We start from the raw sequence: 23,630 nt of genomic DNA, 5'->3' as shown, positions 1-23,630 counted from the left end.
ATACCATATTTTCTGTTTTTCAGTAAAATTTTATAGTACTGCACTGTAAGATTTATAGGATTCTACTTCCTGTTCTAAGTGGTTATTTCTAGTACAAGGAAAAGTCATTGGATTCTGTTGGCTGTCTTTTATCCAGATACCTTTCCAAATTCTTTCATAATTTAGTCATCTCTTGGATTTCTAGATATTCATGTGATCTGCAAACAGGAAAAAAAGTCACAAATTTTCTATTATTTATATGTATTTTTTTCATTAGCTGTACATTAGCTTAAACCTCTAAAATGAAATTGAATACAAAGGTTGCAAACATCAGTGTTTTATTTATTTAATGGAAATGTCTTCAGTATTTCAGAGTTTAAGCTTATGTTTGCTGTTAGATGTTGGTAAAGGTGTTTATTATTAAAGCTGCCTCCTTAGATATGAAGTATGCAGTATGCAATGGGACCACATCTAAGAGGAGCTTGTTTTCTCCCAGTGTACTAGATCAGCTTAAAGTATTAGTTCCTTGTAGGTCAAAGTATAAAACAATATGGGACTAATGTCTTTTTTAATGACAGATTTCAAATGACCTTACCAACTGCTTATGTTATTGGTCTGCTTAGGTTTTCTAATTCCTTTTGGGTCAAATTGTTAGTTTATACTTGGCAAGAATATAACCATTTTTTTCTTTAAGATTTTTAAGAATATTACCATATTATTAAAATTTAATAAACTGTCCTAATTTTAAAATATTATTTGTATCTGTGATTATATTTTTAAAATTCTGAACGATGTGTATGTTATGCTTTTTCTCAGTCAGATTTGCAGTGGTTTATCTGTTTTTATCCTGGGCTTCCCAGGTGGTGCTAGTAGTAAAGAACACACTTACCAATGCAGTAGACATAGGAGATATGGGTTCAATCCCTGGGTTGGGAAGATCCCCTGGAGGAGGACATGGCAACCCACTCCAGTATTCCTGCCTGGAGAACGCGATGGACAGAGAAGCCTGGTGGGCTACAGTCCATAGTCGTGAAGAGTTGGACACAGCTGAAGCAACTTGCATGCATGCACATTTATTCTACTTGTTTTAAAGAACCAGCTTTTCATTTTAGCTATAATTTCTTCTATTTTTTAAAAATTTATTGTTCTGATAGGCTAAATCACATTCCCCATCCCAAAGATGTCTACAACTTAATCCCTGCAAGCTGTGAATACATTATGCTACAAGGCAAAAGACACTTTCCTGATGTAATGAAGGTTATGGATTCTTTTGATTGGGGGAAAACCCTGGATGATATGGGCATCCCAATCTAATCACATAAACCCTTTCAAAAGCAGAGAACTTTGCCTGGAGGAAGAAGAGATGAAGAGGAGAAAGAGGGAGAAGTCAGAGAGATTCCAAGCCAGTGAGATGGAGGGGGGCCATGTGCAAGGCACAGAGTGAGAAGCTAAGGACAACCCTGAGCTAATAGCCAGTGAGAGACTGGGGCCGCAGGCTCACAAGCACAAGGAACTAGACTCTGTCAACAACCTGGACTATTTTGCAAGTTGATTCTACCCTAGAGTCTTTCTATAAAAGCCCAGGCCAGCTAACACCTTGATTTTGGCCTTGTGAGACCCTGAACAGAGAAACCAGCCAAGCCAACATGGATTTCTGATGTACAGAAACTGTGAGGTAATATATTTGTGTTGTTTTAAGCCCCCATGTTTGCAGTAAATTGTTATGGCCACAACAGAAAATAATATAATTGTTCACAGATTTTTTTTGGATGGGAGGGAGGGGGTCTTTACTATTCCTTGCATATTTTGCTGTTCTTTTTTATTTTCTTTTTTCCCTTCTTATTTTACTGAGATATAATCAATCTTTAATTTTCTTAAGTGAATACTTCATTTATATATTTTAAGTTTTTCTTTCCAATAAACAAACACATTTAAGCCTATATTCCTCTGAGAACCATTTTATCTAAGGCCCATAAACTTTAGAATAAATATTCTCTTTTTTTGCTAATTCCTATATATTTCTTAATCTTACATATTAAGGTACAGAGCACAGCATAAAATTGGTTTTCAGAAATTCCAGCTTAAAGGATCTAGTATAAGAAACTTTGTTTTCACTTTAAAAGCTTTTTATTGTTATACAAGAAATGCATGTATATTTAGAAGATACAGAAAGTGAAAAGAAAAATAATCAACTAGAATTTAAAGTGTAGCATAATGTATTCACAGCTTGCAAGGATTAAGTTGTAGACATCTTTGGGAAGGGGCATGATTTAGCCTATCAGAACCATAAATTTTAAAAGAAAAATAGAAGAAATTATAGATAAAATGAAAAGCTGGTTCTTTAAAACAAGTAGAATAAAATAAATGTGCATGTATGCAAATTGCTTCAGTTATTTTACAAACTCACTTCCTTTTCATCTCCTATATCCATAGGAAAGTAAGTTCACAATGATGTCCCAATCAGGAGTTGGATATATGTACTAAGGAAGGGAAATGAATTGACATAGTTTACAAAGATTTTTCAACAAAATGGTTAACACCAAAAACTTTAAAAATTAACCTTTACTTTTGTGACCTTGAACAGCCAAATTCCTATCTCACTCCATTAACATGTTTAAAAATAGTGCTCTCAAGAGTATGTGTTTTTAATAAATAAAGACATTTAATAAGTGAAATGAAAATAAAACAATCACTGAGCCTTCAAAATCTAACAAAGATGTAAAAATTCATCTCTTTACTCATAAAGTTAGAAAATAGAAATGACAGGGAATGTGGGAAAGAAATATAGAGCTCTTGCCTGTGCTAGTTCATCCAGCACATGGAATTTAAAGTGCAAATGATGGCAGCCTAGAAAGGAAGAGATGGCACTTTCTCAACGTACATATGTCCATATTTAAAACCTCACTATCATGCTCATAACTGAATTCTGCATTCTGGTGCCCCCTCAAGGGAAAATACTTACAATGGAAACAAACTGAATGATGACTAGTGGAAATGAAATGATTTCCGAGAAACTATGAATGAACAGAAACATCAAGAGTATCTGAACTGCTTTATCTTGTTTAGAAGTACACTGAGATACTGACCTGTAAGATGTAGAGAATGACAGCTGTCAGTCCAACCCAGCTGTGCAGACTGTACATATTGGGGATCTTCTTGGCATTGTGGAAATCAAAAACAGCCACCAGAGAAATAATTGCAAGAATGGCAGCAACAGTGTTTAGCCCCGCATGGATGGATTTCATCAGGAGTTTGCTGCATTTCCAGGTCCATGGCAGTCTGTATACAATGATGGCTGAAGAGAGAAAAAAGGGGACAGAATGTAGTGTTGCTGTTCTTTTAACCAACACGTGATGAACATTTTGAAACAGTGAACACTCCCTTCTCTGAAACCCTTTTCTGCTTCTCTTCTCTTCCCTGCCTCTCAGTGGTTCCTTCTTGAGCTCTTTGCTGGCGTCTTCTTTACTCCCAACTTACAAATGAACCTTGATGCCTCTCAGGCTCAGTCTTAGGATTTTTTCCTCTCTCTGTGGGTGATCTCATTCAGTCTCTCACTAAAATGCTACCTCCATGGTTGGGACTCCAAAATTCTCATCTCCAGCCCAGAACTTTCTTCTGAACTCCAGAGCTACATAATTCCAATGGCTTCTTGACATCTCCACATAGATGCCTCTCAAATATCTCAAACTCAACGTGTTCAAAACTAAATTCTTAATCTTAGGGTCTGGTTTTTTTCATATAAGTACCTTAATTTGACAAGAAAAAGACAGGCTAAAGAATAGAAAAAAATAAGCGCAAAGATTTAAATAGACGAAAGAGTATATCTAGGTATTTCATAAAAGAGTATATCCAAGTGACTAGTAAACATAATAAAGATATCAACTTCATTGGTCAACAGAGAAAGGAGAGTACCTCTATCACATGTCTGAATGGCTAAACACGGGAAACACTGAGTAGTGGAGAGGCTATGAAACAACAAGAACTCTCATGCTCTGCTGCTAAGAGTTTAAATGAGAACAAACACTGTGGAAAACTAGCAATATCTACTTAAGCTAAATTTACATGTACCTTTTGCTGTTATTTGGTTGTTAAGTCATGTCTAACTCTTTTGCAACCCCAAGGATGGTAGCCCACCAGGCTCCCCTGTCCATAGGATTTTCCAGGCAACAATACTGGAGTACGTTGCCATTTCTTTCTCCAGGGAATCTTCCCAACCCAGGAATCAAACCCATGTCTCCTGCATTGACAGGTGGATTCTTACCACTGAGCCATTATGATTTATTAATTCTACTCCTGGGCATACGCCCCAAAGAAACATATACATATGTTCACCAAAAGACAAGTATTAAGAGTAGTATTATAGCACTATTTGTTGTGGCCAAAACCTGGGAAATTCCCAAATGTTCATCATTAAGAGACTGAAAAAATAAATTGTGATATATTCATACCATGGCATGAATGATCTAAAACTAGAACTTCACCCAATGATATGGATCAATCTATAATGTCAATGCCAAGAAACTAGACGTAAGCAAATATACACTGTATGATTCAATTGATATGAAATATAAAAATAGGCAACACTCATCTTTGCAATAAGAAAAATCAAGACAGGAACTTCCTTGGCAATCCAGTGGTTAAGACTCCATGCTTCCAATGCAAGGGACATAGGTTTGATTCCTGGTCAGGGAACTAAGACCCAGGTGGCCAAAACCTAATTAATTAATTGCCAGATACTTTAAAAAAATAAATAAATAAATAAAAGACTAAAAAAATAGAAAAGTCACTATAATGGTTGCCCTTGTGAAGAAGGGGTATAGCAACTGGAAAGGAATGCATGAGCGATTTCTGGGTTCCTGCTAATAATCTGATTTTCAACCTAGGTGCTGGTTACACAGATAATCAATCACTGAGGGAAGATGCATTAAGCTATACATTTATACATATGCTTTTCTGCATGTAGAGTAAACTTCAGCAAAAAGATTCCTGAAAAACTTTTTCTTAGTGTCCTGGCTTAATCAATAGATTATATGGCCACCCTATCCAGCATGCAATTAATTTTGTTCGGAAGACAATATCCTGCCCCAACCTACCCTCATCCCACTCCTTATGCTGATTTCAGGGAAAATTTAAATATCTGGAAATGTATGGCAAGTTGAAAAAGTTTAAAGAATACTCTCTTGGAAAATGGGTTCTATTATATTAGCAATGGGTCACATAAATTTCTTAATTCCAGAAAAGAAGTAGAAGCAGGAGCTGCTGCCTTTTCCCTTCAAAGACATTTATATTTTGAGGACAAGAAACTTAATTGGATCATAAAACGTAAAAGATTATCTTGTCCATTTTCAGACAGAAACACAAAAAACCTACAAAGATATTAATAGATGTGAATTCAGCCACTTTAAAGCTTTCAGCACAAGATGTCAATCTTCCTATTCTTTGGTTCCAGTCTAACACTTGAGAGGCAGGCATCACAGTTATGACAGTATTCCTTTTATCTAATCCAAATTCTGAAGGTTGACTACTTACTCATTTTAGTGCATATATGGCTATCTTATAAATGTTGATTGATTATATCAATATTTCCTTGAGGACATAGAAACTTTGCAGGTAATAATTTCTATAGTCAATAAATCTTTTCAAACCATTTAATACAACACCTTATATGTTTGCCCTGTAGCTTCCAGGATCCTAGTTCCCCAAAGTGAAAGTGAAATCGTTCAGTCATGTCCGACTCTTTGCGACCCCATGGACTGACTATAGTCTAACAGGCTCCTCCATCCATGGGATTTTCCAGGCAAGAATACTGAAGTGGGCTGCCATTTCCTTTTTCAGGAGATCTTCCCAACGCAGGGATTGAACCCGGGTCTCCCGCATTGTAGGCAGATGCTTTACTGTCTGAGCTACCAGGGAAGTCACTCAACCAGGGATTAAACTCAGGCCTGACAGTGAAAGCACCAAGTCCTGGCCACTGGTCCACCAGGGAATTCCCAAAAGGTATGCTTTTAAAAGCTAGTTCGGGAAGTTCCCTGGTTGCCTAGTGGTTAGGATTTCCAGGCTTTCACTGTTGTGGCCAAGATTAACTGAGATCCCACAAGCTGTATGGCAGGGCTAAAAAAAATAAATGAAATTTAAAAAATAAAAGCTAGTTCAACATCCTTTCTCATCCCTACTTCAATGTCTTTGAGGGCAGAAATATGAGGGCACACAGACACACACACACAGAAACACACACAAAACCCAGAGCCCTTGCAAGGTAGTAGGCATCATACTAAGGGCTTTACTTGTCTACATTATAATGATCAACTCAACTCTGTGAGGAAGGCATAGTGATTATTACCACTACACAGAGGAGGAAGTGGAGGTACAGAGAGGTGAAGTGGTTTGCTCAATATCAATGTATTTTTAAATTAATATTATTGTTATCACCATCATCATCGTCACCATCATCATAACCTCCAGGTACCACCCAGGGGGAAGGACTCTTAGATTGCAGAACTTGAATGGATGCATCCACATGCATAAAGGAAATACTCAGGATGTTTCCCTGAAAAGCAAATTATGAGCCATGAATCACGACAGCTTTTCCTCCCTAATCTGGGTCATATTATACCCCAAATTCCCAAAATCAAAACTAAGCTCAGGTGTTAGAAATCAGGAATAGTTATCAAGGCTGAGGAGAGTTCAAAGGTTACTGGGGGGATTCTGGGGTGCCTGGAATGTTGTTTCATGATGCGAGCATGAGTGTGCTCATGCAATGAAAACACATCCCTTATGATTTAGGTACTTTTCTGCATGTATGTGGTTCTTAAGCAAAAAAACACCTTAAAAATGTCCAAAATTCAAAGACAACTATGTTCCCAGTAAAGAACTTTCACTCAACACAAGAACCCCAGAAAAATGTGTCAAATTTTCACAAAACTGAAAGTCTACCCTCTTTGAGTGTCAAAACTTGATTTTTAAACTTTTCACATTCACTCCAATGTTTTTCAAGTTGGCTGCCCACTGGCTTCCCTTCTCTAGCAATAGCGTGAGTGGAGTATAATCTCATCTTTTATTGATGGTTTGGGGTTATCAGTAAAACATGCTGTCCTATTACTATGAAGCAGGAGAGGTACTACCTCTGATCCAAGGGCCCAGACAATTATGTTTTTGTTTTCTCTAGTCCTTGAGTCTAGTTTTAGAATTTTCTATCTCCTCTTGTAGTTTCTTACCCAGGCTAGGGTGCCTGCCTCCAACCTCTCCTCTCATCAGCCTGCACTGTTATTCCTACCAGCTTTAAGTTCTAGTTGATAAATTTTTAGGATGGCAAAACTCTTTTAACATCTGTTAAATATGGATGGTGAGTACACGGGGGTCTGTTATATTATTTTCTGTATGGTTGAAATAGTTCATGAATAAAATTTCTGTAAGCCTGCAAACCTAATAGGCAATTAGTCTCACCTTCTAAGTAGGAAGCTTGTGGAAACCTCAGTGGCTCTCTCACAGGAGGGAGGCACGGAGTTCTCAGCACCTGTCCTGGTGATAGAGAAATTCTGCAGGGTAGCTGACTAAGTTTCAAATACTCTCTGGATAAATGGAGGATAACTCCAAAGTGATGCATTTGCATAATGTGTTTACGTGCCTTTAAAAAGGCATAAATAACCCAAATGCGGTGGACTTCAGGAGAAAGGGCAACCTTAACAAATCGACCACATTTCTTCAACAAGAAGCTTTTCTCAACAGCAGTAAAAAGTGCCTGTAGAGTGGAATTCAAATATTTCTTGCTTCTCTGGCTTGGCACTTACCTAGACACCATTCCTGAGGTTCAGTGAGAAGGAAGAAAAAGGTCTCAGAAGCCCATGAGGAGGGGAAACGCTATCAAACAGCTACTTGTGACTGAAACAAGGGTTTTCTGTTACAGGCCCGAGATGGCAAAACCATTTGGGGCAAGAAAATGAGGGGAAACACGAACACATGTATGTGAAAAATACGTTTAAAATTTTTTTTTACTTTAAACTTTTTATTTTGTATTGGCATATAGCTGATTAACAATGCTGTGGTAGCTTCAGGTGAACAATGAAGGGACTCAGTGGTACAGATACATGTATCCATTCTCCCCCAAACACCCCTCCCATCCAGGCTGGCTGATGGTGGAACACGCTGTTGTGATAAACTTGAGAAGGAAGGAGGGAAGGAAGGAAGGCAAGAAGGGAGGGAGGAAGGAGACCTGTGTACAATTATTCTTTCAACAATGACGAGGGAAACACAGTAACTTGAATCGTATTTACTTATTAGAAATTTTCTCAGTTCCTAAGCAGCATAATCAACTCAGGGATATGTGAAATACATATTCTCCAAGATGTAATCTCTGGTTTGACACCAGCTTTCCATCCGTATACCATTACAAAACTATCCACACACACAAATCTGTCTTATAGCAGACAATGCAAATGTAGAATTTGTCAAAGTGAACGTGGGGAGAAGAGCACTTGGAGGGAGAGAGATGTCCCCATACATAGAAAACAATTTGACTCCAGTTCTTCTGTGTTTAAATCTTGTGATTCACGAAGATAGGAGCACATCTGTCTAGGTCACGGTCAGATCCCAGCATTTAGCACAGAGCTCACAGAGCCTAGCACATAGCAGAAATTCAGTAAGTATGTGTTGAATAGATAAATCTTAATGAAGTACAGTAATATATTATTTCTCAGAAAATGAGCAGATTCTCTTTTAAAATGCACAAATCAAAACTTCAACTGCTGACCCAAGTGTTGTGTGTACATGCTCAGTTGTGTTTGACTCTTTGAGACCCCATGGACTGGACCCTGCCAGGCTTCTTTGTCCGTGGGATTTTCCAGACCAAGAATACTAGAGTGGGTTGCCATTTCCTTCTCCAGGAAAGGCAGTCAGACCTAACTGCTGACCCAAGTGTTAGCTCATATAAAACCAAATGGTCCTTTCAAATCAGTAAAAAGTATTCTGCCCTTGGACCCACTTAATAGCTTTAGGTAAGTTTTAAGTGAACCGCAAAATAAGACAAGTTATTGAAAGTGAAGTACACTGGAATTTGAAGACCTTTATAAATTCTGCTTAAATATGGTGTGCCCATCACACTTTTCTTAACTCTTTGAATAAAATATTATTTTGACCTCCTTGGTAGAATGTTCCAAACAGGACTATCAAGATTTATAACTTATTTCCCTGTGTAGCCCAGAATGTACCAGACTCAATCCAAAGGACCTCAAGTTTAAATGTACAAGCAGAGAACCCCCTTTAAATACACTTCCTAAAAAGATTCCTACAGCGACTATCAAAGAGAATCTGAGGTCTGAAAAATGCCTGTGTACTCAGTCTCACAGCATGAATATCATGAAACTAAAAACCTCTGGAGAATCAAAATGAAAGAAGTGATCTGGGTAATTTGGAAGATTTGTTTTAGCATCTTGGCACTAGAAGCATCTCTTTGAAGTGACTAAAATCCTCATAAAGGCCCTTCTTGGTACCAAATAGTGTATGAAAAGAGAAAAATTTAATTAATTGGCTAGACATTTACAAATATCCAGAAATTTTGCATTGTTAAAAACACCAGCTATATTTTCTTGTGCCTCATATCAATATTATGACAGATTAGAAATAGTATTGGCTCTGATATCACTGGTGATAAGTTTAACCCTGGTCAAGCATTTGAGCTCTAAAATTAGGAGTTGAACTTCAAGTCCTAGACAGTTCTAAATATTTAGGGCTCAGGTTTTCTAAAAGAAAACGATAGCTCAGCTCTAACAAACTCAAATAATGTTTAAATAATGTATGCTAATTAAATAAATAGGATAATATGTGAAGAAATTGAATGAATCAATAAACAGAAAAGTACAGCTGAAGTCTAACCATTTCGAGGCCTGTTTTGACTTTTTAAGAAAGTTTCTATAGGAAAAAAAAATAGTTATAACAAAGATTTCTGGTCTATTTTTCTTAAAATGGAAGATTGTTTTACTTTTTAAGGGAAAAGTTGAAAAGCCCACTAAGTCAAGACAGAAAACTCTAGAGGCCAGATAGAAACTGGATTTGGTCCACAGAAACATTTTGTTTGATCAGCATGATGATGTGGGGGCTTTGGTTTTGTGTCTGGTTTACTTTTAGACTGAACCAGTTTTTTTAAAAAAAATCTGGATTCTCTTGGATAATGAGAAGCTCTGACCTCTGAGAGGATCCCCATATTGCCCCAACCTGCTGGAGCCAAGAGCTTTCTATTTTGCCAGGAGGCGGCCCTCTCTAGTTCCCTACAGTTCCCACCCCTCACACAAAGCCCATATCTATACCCTGTTGCACAAAGGTCTGAACTTTGGTTAACTGTGCTAGTAAACAGAGTGGCTTCTCCCAATGTTATTAGGCAACACTGCTTATAATAAAGTGGACCACTGATTGGTAAACTGCATCTGTACTGAGAAGAACAATGAAAAAGTCTACAAATAGATGAAGAAAACGCTATACTTTGGGCTTCCTGGAGTGCACTCTGTCATATCCTGTATTGGTTTCCTAGGGCTGCCATAACAAAGTACCAAAAGCTGAGTGACTTCAAACAACAGAAATGTATTCCCTCACAATTCTGGAGGCCAGAAGTCTAAGATCAAGTTGCTGGCAAGACTGGTTCCTTCAGGAGGCTCTGAGAATCCATTCCATTCCTCTCTCGTAGCTTCCGGTAGCTGCTGGCAATTCTTGGTGTCTCCTGACTTGTACACAGATGACTCCAATCTCTGCCTCCATTTTCACAAGGCCTTCCCCTCTGTGTGTCTGTGCCTCAAATTTCCTTCTCTTTTCTCTTAAAAGGACACCAGTTATTGGGTTTAGGGCCCATCCTAAACCCAGGCTGATCTAATCTTGAGATCTTTAATTACATCTGCAAAGGGCTTCCCTGGTGGCTCAGTGGTAAAGAAGCTCCTGTCAGTGCAGGGAACACAGCTTTGATCCCTGATCCGAGAAGATCCCACATGCCATGGAGCAACTAAGTCCATGTGCCACAGTGATTGAGCCTGGGCCCTGCAGCCCCTGCTCCGCAAGAAGAGAAGCCACGGCAGTGAGAAGCCCACCAACCGCAACTAGAGCATAGACCCCCACTTGCCACAACTAGAGAAAAACCTACATAGTAACGAAGACCCAGCACAGCAAAGATAAGTGAAAAAAAACAAAATTATACACATGTTATAAAATTAAAACAATTATAAAAATGTTACATCTGCAAAGATGTTAAGCCCCATTCAGAGGTCATTGGGATTAGGACTTGAACATATTTTTTTGAAGTCACTGTTCAACTTACCATGTATTGTTTTCAGGGGCACTAGAAACCAGGTCCATAGAGTATTTACAAGAGATTTTGGTTCCTGCGGGCCATGGAGACCTTAAGCCCCGATCCCATCAATGGAGATCTCATCTCCTGATGTCTGGACAGTCACCTGGGGACAGGAGAGCTGATGGAGGGATTTAGCTGCAAGGATAGCCACTAAGGAGCACCTGTCACTGTCCTGACAGCAAACTCCGGTTCCTGTCCTACATTCCTCCTGCATAGACTGGTGTCCAGTGAGGACCAGGAATTTGTGTGTTTGAACGTTTAGTTAAAGCCAGGAAGACACTCTGGTGGGTGCTACACACCCAACCCACTTCACATATTCACTTTATATGCCATCCTTGTATGTATGGCCCCCAGTTCAAAGGACTAGCCAAATTTTCATTAATTTAGTGAATATTTATTGAATGCCAATTACATGTTAGGTAATTTTCTGCCCACCGTGGATACAGCAGTGAAGAAAATAGACAAGAGAGCTTACATTCAAATAGAAGGTAAGAAAGAAAGAAAGGGAGGAACAGAAGTAGGGAGGGAGGGAGAAGATAGTCAGTGGTCAGAATTTGGTTAATATTATATTTTGAATTTGGAATTGATATGATTTTATGATGGGTTGGATGAGAAGTATAGAAGAAGCAGAGGCATCAAGGATGACTATATAGTTCTGACATGAACATACATCTAGAAGGATAAAGTTGCCATTTAATGAGATGGGGAAGCCTATAGAAGGGGAGGTTTGGGGGTTGAGGAAGATGGAGAATTGAGATTTGGACATGTCTATTTGACATACAAGTTGAGAGTTTGAGTAGATGGATATTTGAGTCTGGAGTTCAGGGGAGAGGTCCAGGTGGAACATAAATATAGGAGGATTCAGGGGGATACATGGTGTTTAAAGCCACAGGACTAGATGAGATGACCAAGATTATGAGTGGATCAGGAAAGGAGAAGTGGTCAGAAGACTGAAGCTCAGGCTCGTTAACCTCAATGGATCAGGGAGATGAGGAGGAGCCAGCAAAAGACACTGAAAGGAGTGGGCAGTGAGCAGAGAAGAGCCAAGAGAGTCGGGTATCTTGAAAGCCCAAGTGAAGAAGTGCCCCAAGGAGGAATAATGGGTCAGTTGTGCCAAATGTTGCTTTTTGGTCAAGCAAGATGAAAACTGAGAATTGATGACGGCTGGAATTAGCAATCTGGAGGCAACTGGTTATGTTAAGAGCAATTTTGGTGCAGCAGTAGAGAGGAAGCTTGATTGGAGTGGGATCAAGAGACAATAGGAGAGGAACTGGAGACTGCAGGTATTGACAAATATTTCTAAAAGTCCTGTGATAAGGCAAGCAGAGATTTGAGGCAGTAGCTGAAAGGGGAATATGGGGTCAAGAGTGTGGTTGTTTTTAAGACAACAGACATTATAACACATTGGAAATAATCCAATGGGGTGGGAACTTGATGCGCAAGGAAAAAGGGAGAACTGCTGGAGTGAGGAGGTGCAGGCAGTAACACTCCGATAAGCTCAAGGCCTTTACAGTAGAGATGCAATTCCAGTATACCATCATGCCAATTCTCCCCTGAGGCTGACTTAATCAGTGCTTCCAAACCAGCTATAAACAGCAGAATCACTGAGAAGAAGGGAGTAGCACCTCCTTTAGATGCTCCTATTACTATCCCTGACTTCCCAGGTGGTGCAGTGGTAAAGAACCTGCCTACCAACGCAGGAGACACAAGACTGTGTCGAGGGTTCGATCCCTGGGCTGGGAAGATCCCCTGGAGTAGAAAATGGCACCCTGCTCCAGTATTCTTGCCTGGAAAATCCCATGAACAGAGGAGTCTGGCAGGTTACAGTCCACGGGGTCTCAAAGAGTCAAACATGACTGAACACACACACCCAACAACGCATTACTGTCTCCACAAATGAGTGGCTATAAAACTGCATTGTTACAATTAACAATGGTACTGAGACCCATCATTCAACAACTATTTATTGGCCTACCTTATGCCAGTTCTTGGTGTTATTCTAGACACTGGGGACACAACAGTGAGTGAAATATTCATGTCTGAAACATTTTTATTAGTTACATTACAAAGAGATCTGTATGTACTTATTTTTAACAAAAAAGAAAAATGTGATTGGGGTTGTCTTGAATTGAGTCTCCATGCTTTGTAAAAAGCCCCGTTTCTTTATGAGGCTTTATTATCTACGGTGTCCCAAAGGCTGGTTTTGGAATAGGTATCCGAGGCACTTTCTCCACTCTCTGCCAGGTTTTACCCCGAGAGCCTTTCCGAATATATTCAAGTGGTCTTGGAATTTGGTCACTTATAAGTACGTTAATAGGATATTGCACTTGCCTTTTAAGAACGACTCAATTTCGTCTTGTGAGTCTTTTAAATGTGCCTTAAATGAAGTTATATTCTCTCACAAAACCAACTTGAGATCATTACACTATTGAATTTCTCTTCCCTCAGTTTATATAGTCAAAAGAGTTCTACACATGGAAAACTAAGGAGTATAGGATTGCTGAGACTTTTCACTAAATTTATATACCTGAATTTTCTGCCTTTTTCTAAAAAACACATTCCACCTTGCTGAACCTTTTAAAAGGTCAGCAGCCACTTTGAGAGCATTTTTGTTTCAGTCTTTTCTGTGGCCTTTTCAAGTTTTGTTTCTCTGATTTCCTGGCAGTATACTTATTTCATGGGAAACATTCCTTTCAGAGAAGCACAAAGCTCTTGTAAAGGTCTCTTTGAAACTTCCTCTTCATGTTTGCTAGATTTCCTACTAGTTTAAAATTTTATTTCAGCTTTAAATATCCTATAGTCTGTTATACTTTATTTTGGAACACGTATATTTTCCAAAAGACACACACAGATATATATTTTGTAACTTTTGTATCACCCTTGCTTTCTTCAGAGCTTACTTCTTACAAGTATTTCAAAGGACATATACCAGTTCTCATACAGTTTTAAATATTGTTGGCTGTTTGCATTTGTGAAGCATTTTATGTTTAGAGTAATAATTCTACTTTGGCTTTCCTTTCTCATCTCTAATCTCTTGGGCCTCCCTTGTGACTCAGCTGGTAAAGAATGTGCCTGCAATGTGGGAGACCTGGGTTCGATCCCTGGGTTGGGAAGATCCCCTGGAGAAGGGAAAGGCTACCCACTCCAGTATTCTGGTCTGGAGAATTCCATGAGCTGTATAGGGGTTGCACAGAGTCGGACATGACTGAGCAACTTTCAGTTTTCTCATCTTTAAACATATGTGTATCACAGAACTCAATTACATCACGTTCACTATTAGAGATCTGAAATAACATAAGCCTAAAAATTTGCTCCTTGAAGCAATTACACACAGTACGAAAGGCTTTTATAACACAGATGGTCTATAACATGTGTGTCCCCCTCCCACCCTCCTGGTCTATAAAGTCAACTCTTTACTCCTCATTCTACTGGAGGCTTTCTACTGCTGGATGTGAGAAAGTGCAGGTGGGCCAAAACTTGCAAGAATTCATGAGGTCTATGCATGTACCTATATGTATGAGAAAGTTTACATTCATGTTAGTTAAATGTGTCATCTACATAGAGACCAGACTTGTGGTTGCCAAGGGGCAGGAGGTGGGGAGGGATGGATTGGGAGTTTGGGATTAGCAAATGCAAACTATTACACATAGAATGGATAAACAATAAGGTCCTACTGTATAGCACAGGGAACTGTATTCAACATCCTGTGATAAAAACAAACAAATCCTGTGATAAACCATGGAAAAGAATGTGAAAAATAATGTATATATGTATTCCTGAGTCATTTTGCTGTAGAGTAGAAATTAACACAACATTTTAAGTCAACTATACTTCAATAGAATAAATTTTAAAAATAATAAATGTGTCATATGATTAAAGTGCTTTGCATGCCTGGAATCCAAATAATAAACAGGATGGGTTATGTTAACAGGACAAACATTCCAAAACTAATACAAATACAGGAGTTATGCTTAAATGAAGGCAGCAGATGAAAATTGCCAAAATATCCATGCTCTATTTTTGCTGCAAAGTGAATATAAACAGACTTTTAAAAGCCCAAAGTTTAGACAAACTATAAATTCTTTTAGGAAAACTGTAATGGACTCTATCATGAACAAAGAGTTTCCAAGTGTTTTTTAGATGAAGCTTTTTTGCTTCTCTAAAAGGGATATTTTACAGAAAATAAGCATATTGTCATAAGAGTAGAGAAACGAACCTTGAAAATAAAACCAGTGAAAACATGTATACTACTTCTACGGGCAAATTACTTACCTGCTCCGTGCCTCAGTTTATGCTTCTATATATCTGTGAATTAATCCCCTGAGTGGGTGCACAGAGGCACTCAATAAATGATGGGACATCTCCTTTTTAGAAGTCAAGAAACAAGTATTATCATCTGTGTTGTTTCCATTACCTTAAATTATGAGAAGATATTGTAGCCCCCCCGGGAAAGTTTCTTAGTATTAGGCACTTCTCAGAGGACTGGGTTGGAAGAGATGAAGACAGTGTTTCTACTGCTTTGAGCAAACAGAAGGTTTTGACAGCTCCAGCCAAACTTGACGGCTCCACCAGGAAGGAAATAGTGCTTCTGCCAACAGTGACTTTGGAACTCGAGCATGTTTTTCTCATTTTAGTTTAGTGGCAAAATAACTGAGACTTACGCAACGAACGACTCAGCCGTCCAGTGGTATGCACACCCGGGTGGATGCCCATCCACACCAGGGACGTCTCCACAGCTGGACACTGGCAGCAGCCTCCTCTACCTTCCAGAGCGGGAGGATGCCACTTACCCAGCCACACCGGCCAAGGCTGCTGCCCAAGTTTTAAACGGAAACAAAAATCTTTTCTTTAGGAATGAGGTCGGTGCTTTTTTGTTCTCTTGTTTGTTTGGGGAAAGTTAAACACTGGTGGAGAAAAGGCAGCCTGCTCGGAGGCAAGGCTAGTGGTTTCATCTGAGAGGCCTCTGTTTCCCAGTCCTTTCCTCTCCTCTCCTCTCTTCTCTGTGACATAACCCCAGTGCACTACTCCTGCCTTTTTCTAAATGCTTTGTCTGCCAAGGCCTGGACTTCACTTTTTGGAAAGTGGCTACAAATAAATGGCGCTTGCACCACTAGCTAGAGGTTCCTCCAGCCTGACAGCAGCTGGAAGAAAAGAAAGCTGTCAGGACATTGTGAGTAGCACTAAAGAAAGACAAGATCTGCCACTGATGGGGAGAGAGGAGGTAGGCGGGGAAGGTGGTCACGAGGTACAACCCTCTGGTTCTAAAGGGATGCCATGTGGCAGAACGGTGGTGACAAGTAATAATATATTGTAGATCTGAACAATGCTAAAGAGGATTCTTTAGCAATGTTCTAAACGCTAAATGAGATGAGATCTAGTTCTCATCCCATCTCAAAGGGGAAAAAACTAACTATGTGAGGTGATGGATGTTAATTAGTAATAGGTATTTCCATATATAATCACGTTATACACCTGAAACGAATATGTCAATTATAGCTCAAAACAAAAAACAACCATCCACTGAGCCCTCCCTCCGTGCCAGCCGCATCCCAGAGAATGCAGGCCGAGGCAGCAAACCCCAAAGAAGTCCCACGCATAAGCATCTCTCTCACGCAGCCAGGCAGCCACGGGCCCCCTGCGGGCATCTCTGGCCCCACAATCCGGGCCAGTGTCCGACAGGAAGTCCCGCAGGGGAACTTTCGCCAGCCTGCAGTCACAAAAAACAAGTCGGGCTCAAGACTGTCCAGTAACCCGGAGAGGCAGCGAAGCACCGTTTTGAATCCTGGCAGCTTCTTGGGCTCGACTGAGTTTAACGCTCTAGAAGTGAAACCAGAGTTGATGCTTCCTGCACTCACCCGTGAGGCCACCCGCAGACGGGCCCCTTCGCTCAGGGCTTTCGAGAAAATTAGTGATGAGACAAGAAGAGGCCAGTTCTCCCCCACTCCATCCCCCCCCCCGCCCCACCACCATTGCCTTCCTCTCCTAACCCGCAGCCTCAAAGCAAGTTCAACGGCAGGCCTTGCCTAAAGAGATCTCCGCGCCCCTGACTGCGCAGGCTTGGTCCCACAGGGGGCGATTTTCGGGGGGCTCGCGGGCTGCCTGGCCGCACCGCACTCCTGCATCTCCCCATCTGCTCCCAAGCTTGGTGTAGTCTGGGGTAGCGTCCCAGCCACTCGCAGCAAACAGTTAACCTAGCCGGGTCGGTCGACCCAGCTACGCGTCTTCCAGCGAACCCGCCCCACCGCCGCGGCTCCCGCGCTCGCCCAAGTCCGCCCGGCCCGCGGGCCCCGGGCGCCGGACCAGCCACCTCCCTCCGCGCTGCCGGCTCGGCTCCCGGGCCCCGGCTACTCCTTCACCCCTTCCCTCGCCCAGCCTCAATCGGCTGGAGCTCTGCCGGGAACCCCGGGCCCTCCTCCCCGCCGCCTCCCAGGAGGTGCCAGTACCGATGCCCAGGATGAAGACGAAGCCGGTGACCACGAGCACCGGGTGCCAGTTGAACTCGAGCGCGGTCCCGTCCCAGCCGAGCCCCTCTCGGTAGTGGAGGACCCAGATGAGGGTGAAGATCACAGACAGGAAGCCGACGAGCAGCGCCGACACCAGCAGCGCCAAGAAGCCCCTGTAGCCCTCCATGGCCATCAGCGGCCCATACTCCGCGCGGTGGCGGCCCCGGGGTACTGGCCGGCGGCGGGACGCGGCGTCGACTTTTAGGAGCTGTCTCCGCCCCGGGGAGGGGCTCTGTCGCGGGCCTGCCTGGGATGCGGGGCCGCGGGGCGGGGGCAGCTGGCCCTCAGCTCGAAGACTAGCCCCACCCTGGGGATCTCGTGGTCGGCGTCTGCGCTTGCCGAGAGCTCGAGTAACCGATCTGGTTAGTTGTTGAGAGCAAGAGTCCAGAAGGTCCCACACCCACCACTTTCTTTTAACTTTCCCCGTGTCTCTTCTTTCTCTGAGAGGAGGCTGAGTTAGGCAGTGGTGTGCACAATCGGTTAACAGAAGAGAGGGGCCCGTCGGGTGGCTTTGTGTGTGTGATTTTGACTTACGAAGCCTCTAAGCTTCAGACCTAAAGGACTGGTTGTCTTTGCTGCTAAGGAGGAACCTGTGAGACAGGGTGTACCTGATCTCATCTAGCAAGGAGACTACTGGCCGTGTGCACCTAACAGAGAGAAAGCAGACACCTCTTGGACCCTCGACTTCCCCATTTGTGATAAAAATGGATGTTAAAAGTGCCACCTATTCAAACGTATTTGGACTAAAGCCTCACCTTGATGGCGTGAGCTTACTCACTCCCTGCCCTCTTTCCAACATTCATTTCACCCTTCTCCACTGGACAAGAAAAGTGACAGAATTATCATTTTGTTAAAGAAAGCAGGGCTGTGACTGCAAGGTCTCCTAGAATGCATTTGGGAACCTTCACTTCTAGCTCCTCCTGGGGCTCATCTCCAAAGACTATTAATTGTTTACCATACTGTCTCGTTGCCATTGTGAAAGCCCTTAGAATGTGTAGGAGGTGTATGGGCGTGATTTTCAATGGAAAGGACAGGTTTTAGGCAAGGAAGTAGGAGTGTCACGCACTGGTGGTGGTCCAAGATTGAGGTCTAAGAGTTAGAGGTTACAGACTTCAGTGCTGTCACTAGTTTTCCCTTGATGGTAAAAAGAAAGGAAGAAAATGACAGCAAACAAATGGGGAAAAAAGGACCCCTAACTCCAGTATGGGGCTTCACCCATGGCTCAGTGGTAAAGAATCTGCCAGCCAATGTAGGAGACACAGGTTTGATCCCTGGGTGTGCTGGAGAAGGAAATGGCAACCCACTCCAGTATTCTTGCCTGGAGAACCCATGGACAGAGGAGCCTGGCAGGCTAAGGTCCATGGGGACGCAAAGAGTCAGACACGACTGAGCAATGAACGCACACCTTGACATAGAGTAGCTGCACAGTAAATGTTGGGGGAAGAATGGGACTGACTGTGGCAGTCAAGGTGCTGGCAGGAAGAAAACGGATCATTCCTGTTGGGCAATTTAATAATGAACAGGGCTGTTTACAAAGTTGTGGGCAGGGTGTGGGAAACCACAAGGGGGTTGCAGTGCCCAGACCTGAATGGGAGAGGGTTACTGAAATCCAGAGAGAGACAAAGACAGAAAAGACACACACAAGAAGAGTGTAAAAAGGGCAACCAGACTGGGGCCATGGTCTTGAGTTGAGGGATGCTGCCAGCCTGCAGGGACCTCACAGGGAGGAAGAATGAGAGGAGGCATGAATATTCCAGCCTTATTTTCTTCCCCTCCAGTCTCCTGCCTGGTCCCAAATGACAGAAGCTAATCTGAAACCCAGAAGAAAGATGATGTAGCACATATAGGTCAGTCTTCAGGACACAGCAGAGTGGAGAAACGTGAGAGTAGATGCCTAGGAATAAACAGAAACCATCCCGCATCTTCTGGTTTTATTGTTTCAATCATTTGGGTTCCTGAGTGCTACAAAGATTCCCTGTTTAATTTTATACGGTTTCTCTTCCTCTTTGACCTTTAACTAGTACTTCTTTAACAACAATATCACTGTGTCCCTATTCTTCTCCCTAAAAGTATCTAGTTCTTGTCCCCAGGTAACTTCTTCACACCCTGAGCCCAGCACCTTCACTCCACTCTTGATTTGATTTTACTCTGCAGGAGCAGCAAAGAAGAATTCCAGGCTCCATTTAACAAAACACCTCAGGAGAATGAAAACATGGCCAAAAAATATGGATGATGTTGAATCACATTGAAGTTACCAGCTAAACTGAGAAAACTTTCAACTTTTAAGTTGTCCTTTGAAGATCTAACTTTGATAAAACTTGTCCCTTTGAAGAGGAAACTTTTAAATAAGAAGATTGTTTGTGGCTTGGTATGAATGACTTTAAAAACAGAGTTGTTGTATAAGTTTCGCTCGGGGGTGAGTAAACAGTTTGCCACCAAAGTACTTATTCAAATATTTTATGAAGTACTTTATAAAGTTATTTTGTGTGCTCAGACACGTGGTGTCCAACTCTTAGTGACCCTGTGGACTGTAGCCTGCCAGGCTCCTCTGTCCATGAGATTTTCCTTGCAAGAATACTGGAGTGGGGTACCATTTCCTCCTCCAGGAGATCTTCCCAGGCATCAAGCCCACACCTCTTACATCTCCTGCATTGGCAGACAGATTGTTCTTTTTTTTAACCTTTAAAAAAATTATTTATTTCAATTGGAGGATAATTACTTTATGATATTGTGATGGTTTTTGCTATACCTTGACATGAATCAGTCATGGGTGCACGTGTGTGCCCCCATCCTGAACCCCCCCACCTCCCTCTGGGTTGTCCCAGGGCACCGGCTTTGAGTGCCCTGCTTCATGCATCGAGCTTGCACTGGTCATCTGTCTTACATATGGTAGTATACATGTTTCAATGCTATTCTCTCAAGTCATCCCACCCTCACCTTCTCCCACAGAGTCCAAAGTCTGTTCTTTACATCTGTGTCTCTTTTGCTGCCTTGCATATAGGATTGTCATTACCATCTTTCTAAATTCCATATATATGCATTAATATATATTGTGTATATATTATTATACACATAGTCATATATATTGATAGTATGTATTGGTGTTTCTCTTTCTGGCTTACTTCACTCTGTTTAATAGGCTCCAGTTTCATCCATCTCATTAGAACTGACTCAAATGCATTCCTTTTTATAACTGAGTAATATTCCATTGTGTATATGTACCACAGTTTCATTATCCAGTCATCTGGCAGATGGATTCTTTACCACCAGCGCCACCAAAGATACTTTACTCAAGTACTTTTACACCAGTGCTATGAAAGGGCTTCCTGATGTGTGGGAGATGGGGTGGGGCATAAACAAGACAGGCTTCCAAAAAACCTGTGATTCTAGAAACGTGTATATATTGGCACAGATTTTTATTGTCGCTGACAGAGTGTGGAGAGGTGTGGAGGGTCAGGGAGAGAAAACCTAATCCCCACTCAACAAAGAGATCAGGAACCAGCGCCCTGTTTGCCGTTTATGTGCTGATCTTCTGGGAGGCAGGGTTGCAGTTTGGTGGTGTGTACGGAAGTCCGGTGTTCCAATGTAAATTATAATAAGCTGTTTGCTTACTACAAGCAGTAGCTTGCTTTGTGGAATGAGTGGACCATTTTTTTAAACTTCCAAATGTTGAGTGTGTGTTGGTTACTCTCTGTTTACCCCTCTACCCGCCCCCCACCTTTCTTGGCCTTGCCCTGGGCCCCAAGAGGCTCCTGGCCCTCTGGCTTCCAGCTGACTTTGGTGGTGCTGGAAGGTCAGAGGGCAGGAAGAAAGAGGGGTCACCAACCCATTTATCCCACCATGCCCCCTTGCCAGACCATGGATTTTACAGTGGTTGTGTTCCTTTTCGCTGCCTTCCCCGACTACAGCTCTCCCGGGACCAGGAACGCCACGTCCCCTTGCTTCTGCAGGTCTGCATGTGCTTGAGTATGTTCCTGGGCTTCACCGTTCCTTGTGGGGTTCTTAACCTCAACAAACTGAAGAGTCTGCTTGCTATTTACCCCCTGTCAGTAGTGCCTGTGTTAATTCAAGTCCCTCTCTGGAATGAAAGAGTGCAAACCAGCTGTTTCCTGCAGGATCTTGACAGAGACAAGTGGAAAAACACTCTTGCCTAATACTCCTGTTTCCCCAGCCATCCTGCCTGTGGCTCCTTAGGAAATGTTAAGAAAGGAGAACTATGAGAAGCAAGAAGAAAAATCACAAGCAGGAGAAGTGAACTCCCACATCTTCTTCTCTCCTCTCCTTCTAGGCGAGAGATTTGGGAATCACAAAGCTGTCTCAGATGACTAAAACAGGGTGACTCGCAGCTGACACAGTGACTCATGGTATAACCCAAGCCCAGGGCACAAGCCAAAGGTCTGCTTTTCTGAGGCATTTCTGAGGGAACTGCTGAGGAGATTGGCCCCGGCTCTGGCAGGGGAGCCGGCCCCTGTCACCTCCCTCAGCCGAAGCTCCCAGAGTCCCCCTGCGCTCAGAGGGCAGCAAGGAAGGACTTCATCTGTGTCTGGCACAGCCGAAGGAGCCCCAGTGGGGGAGGAGGCAGAAAGGAACTCCTCCTGAGGAAGCAGACCCAGGAGAAGAGGAGGATGTGTGGGGAGAGCAGAGGGAGTGAGGAGGGCACCTTGAGAGGTGCCCAAGGAAAGGCTCAGCTCCAAAGAGCTCCTTCCCCATGTCAGGGGAGGGGATGCAGGTTAGACCAAGGCATTGCTTCCACTCGCCACTGCTTTGTAAGATCTACCTTACAAAGTGTGTGTGTTCAGCTCCTCAGTCGTGTCTGACTCTTTGCAACTCCATGTACTGTAGCCTGCCAAGCTCCTCTGTCCGTGGGATTTTCCAGGCAAGAATATTAGAGTGTGTTGCTATTTCCTTCTCCAGGGGATCTTCCTGACTCAGGGATCGAACCTGCATCTCTTACTTTCCTGTATTGGCAGGCAAATTCTATACCACTAGTAAAAAATCTACCTGCTACTGCTACTGCTAAGTCACTTCAGTCGTGTCCGACTCTGTGCAACCCCATCCCTGGGATTCTCCAGGCAAGAACACTGGAGTGGGTTGCCATTTCCTTCTCCAATGCGTAAAAGTGAAAAGTGAAAGTGAAGTTGCTCAGTCATGTCCGACTCTTCATGACCCCATGGACTGCAGCCTACCAGGCTCCTCCGTCCATGGGATTTTACCTAGGAAGCCCCAAATTTGCCTGACCCTTCACTTAATTTTTGAATTTGATAAAAGGAGCTGGGGGCTGGGGGATGGACTTCAAAGTAATCAGTCTGCACAAAAGGGCATGCTGGCGGGCAAATTATCTCCAGGAATTAGTTAACCTTGGGAGGGGTGGTTTCCAGTCTGCAAGGACACATATGCCAGTGCATTAAGAATACAGAGAAGAAAAGATGCTCAACATGGCTAATTATTAGAGAAATGCAAATCAAAACCACAGTGAGGTACTATCTCACACTGATCAGAATGGCCATCCTTAAAAAGTCAACAAGAAGCAAATGCTGGAGAGAACGTGGCAAAAAGGGAACCCTCCAACACTGTTGGTAGAAATGTAAGTTGGTGCAGCCACTATGGAAAACAGTGTGGCAGTTCCTGAGAAAACTAAAAACAGTAAGACAAAACTATAATTCCCAAAGATACATGCACCCCTATGTTCATAGTAGCACTGTTCACAAAAGCCAAGACTTAGAAACAACCTAAATGTTCATCAACGGATGAATGGATAAAGAAGATGTGGTGTCTATAGATACAATGAATACTACTCAGCCTACTCAGCCATAAAAAAATGA

General features: G+C 42.3%; 1 protein-coding gene across 1 annotated transcript in view; it reads right to left on the bottom strand.

Moving 5' to 3' along the window:
* CYBRD1 (cytochrome b reductase 1) overlaps positions 1-17,995 on the bottom strand; it is a 36,163-nt gene extending 18,168 nt beyond the window's left edge. Inside the window, exons 1-2 of the mRNA XM_065931755.1 lie at positions 17,749-17,995; positions 3,066-3,274 (exon numbers count right to left, since the gene is read on the bottom strand). Of these exons, the coding sequence (XP_065787827.1) occupies positions 3,066-3,274; positions 17,749-17,941 (402 nt within the window). The 5' untranslated portion in view covers positions 17,942-17,995. The remainder of the gene's footprint in view (positions 1-3,065; positions 3,275-17,748) is intronic.
* Positions 17,996-23,630: the final 5,635 nt, after the last annotated feature.

This window comes from Muntiacus reevesi, chromosome 3 (genome assembly GCF_963930625.1).
Source record: "Muntiacus reevesi chromosome 3, mMunRee1.1, whole genome shotgun sequence".
NCBI lineage: Eukaryota > Metazoa > Chordata > Mammalia > Artiodactyla > Cervidae > Muntiacus > Muntiacus reevesi.
This window is presented reverse-complemented; position numbering and strand designations above follow the sequence as displayed.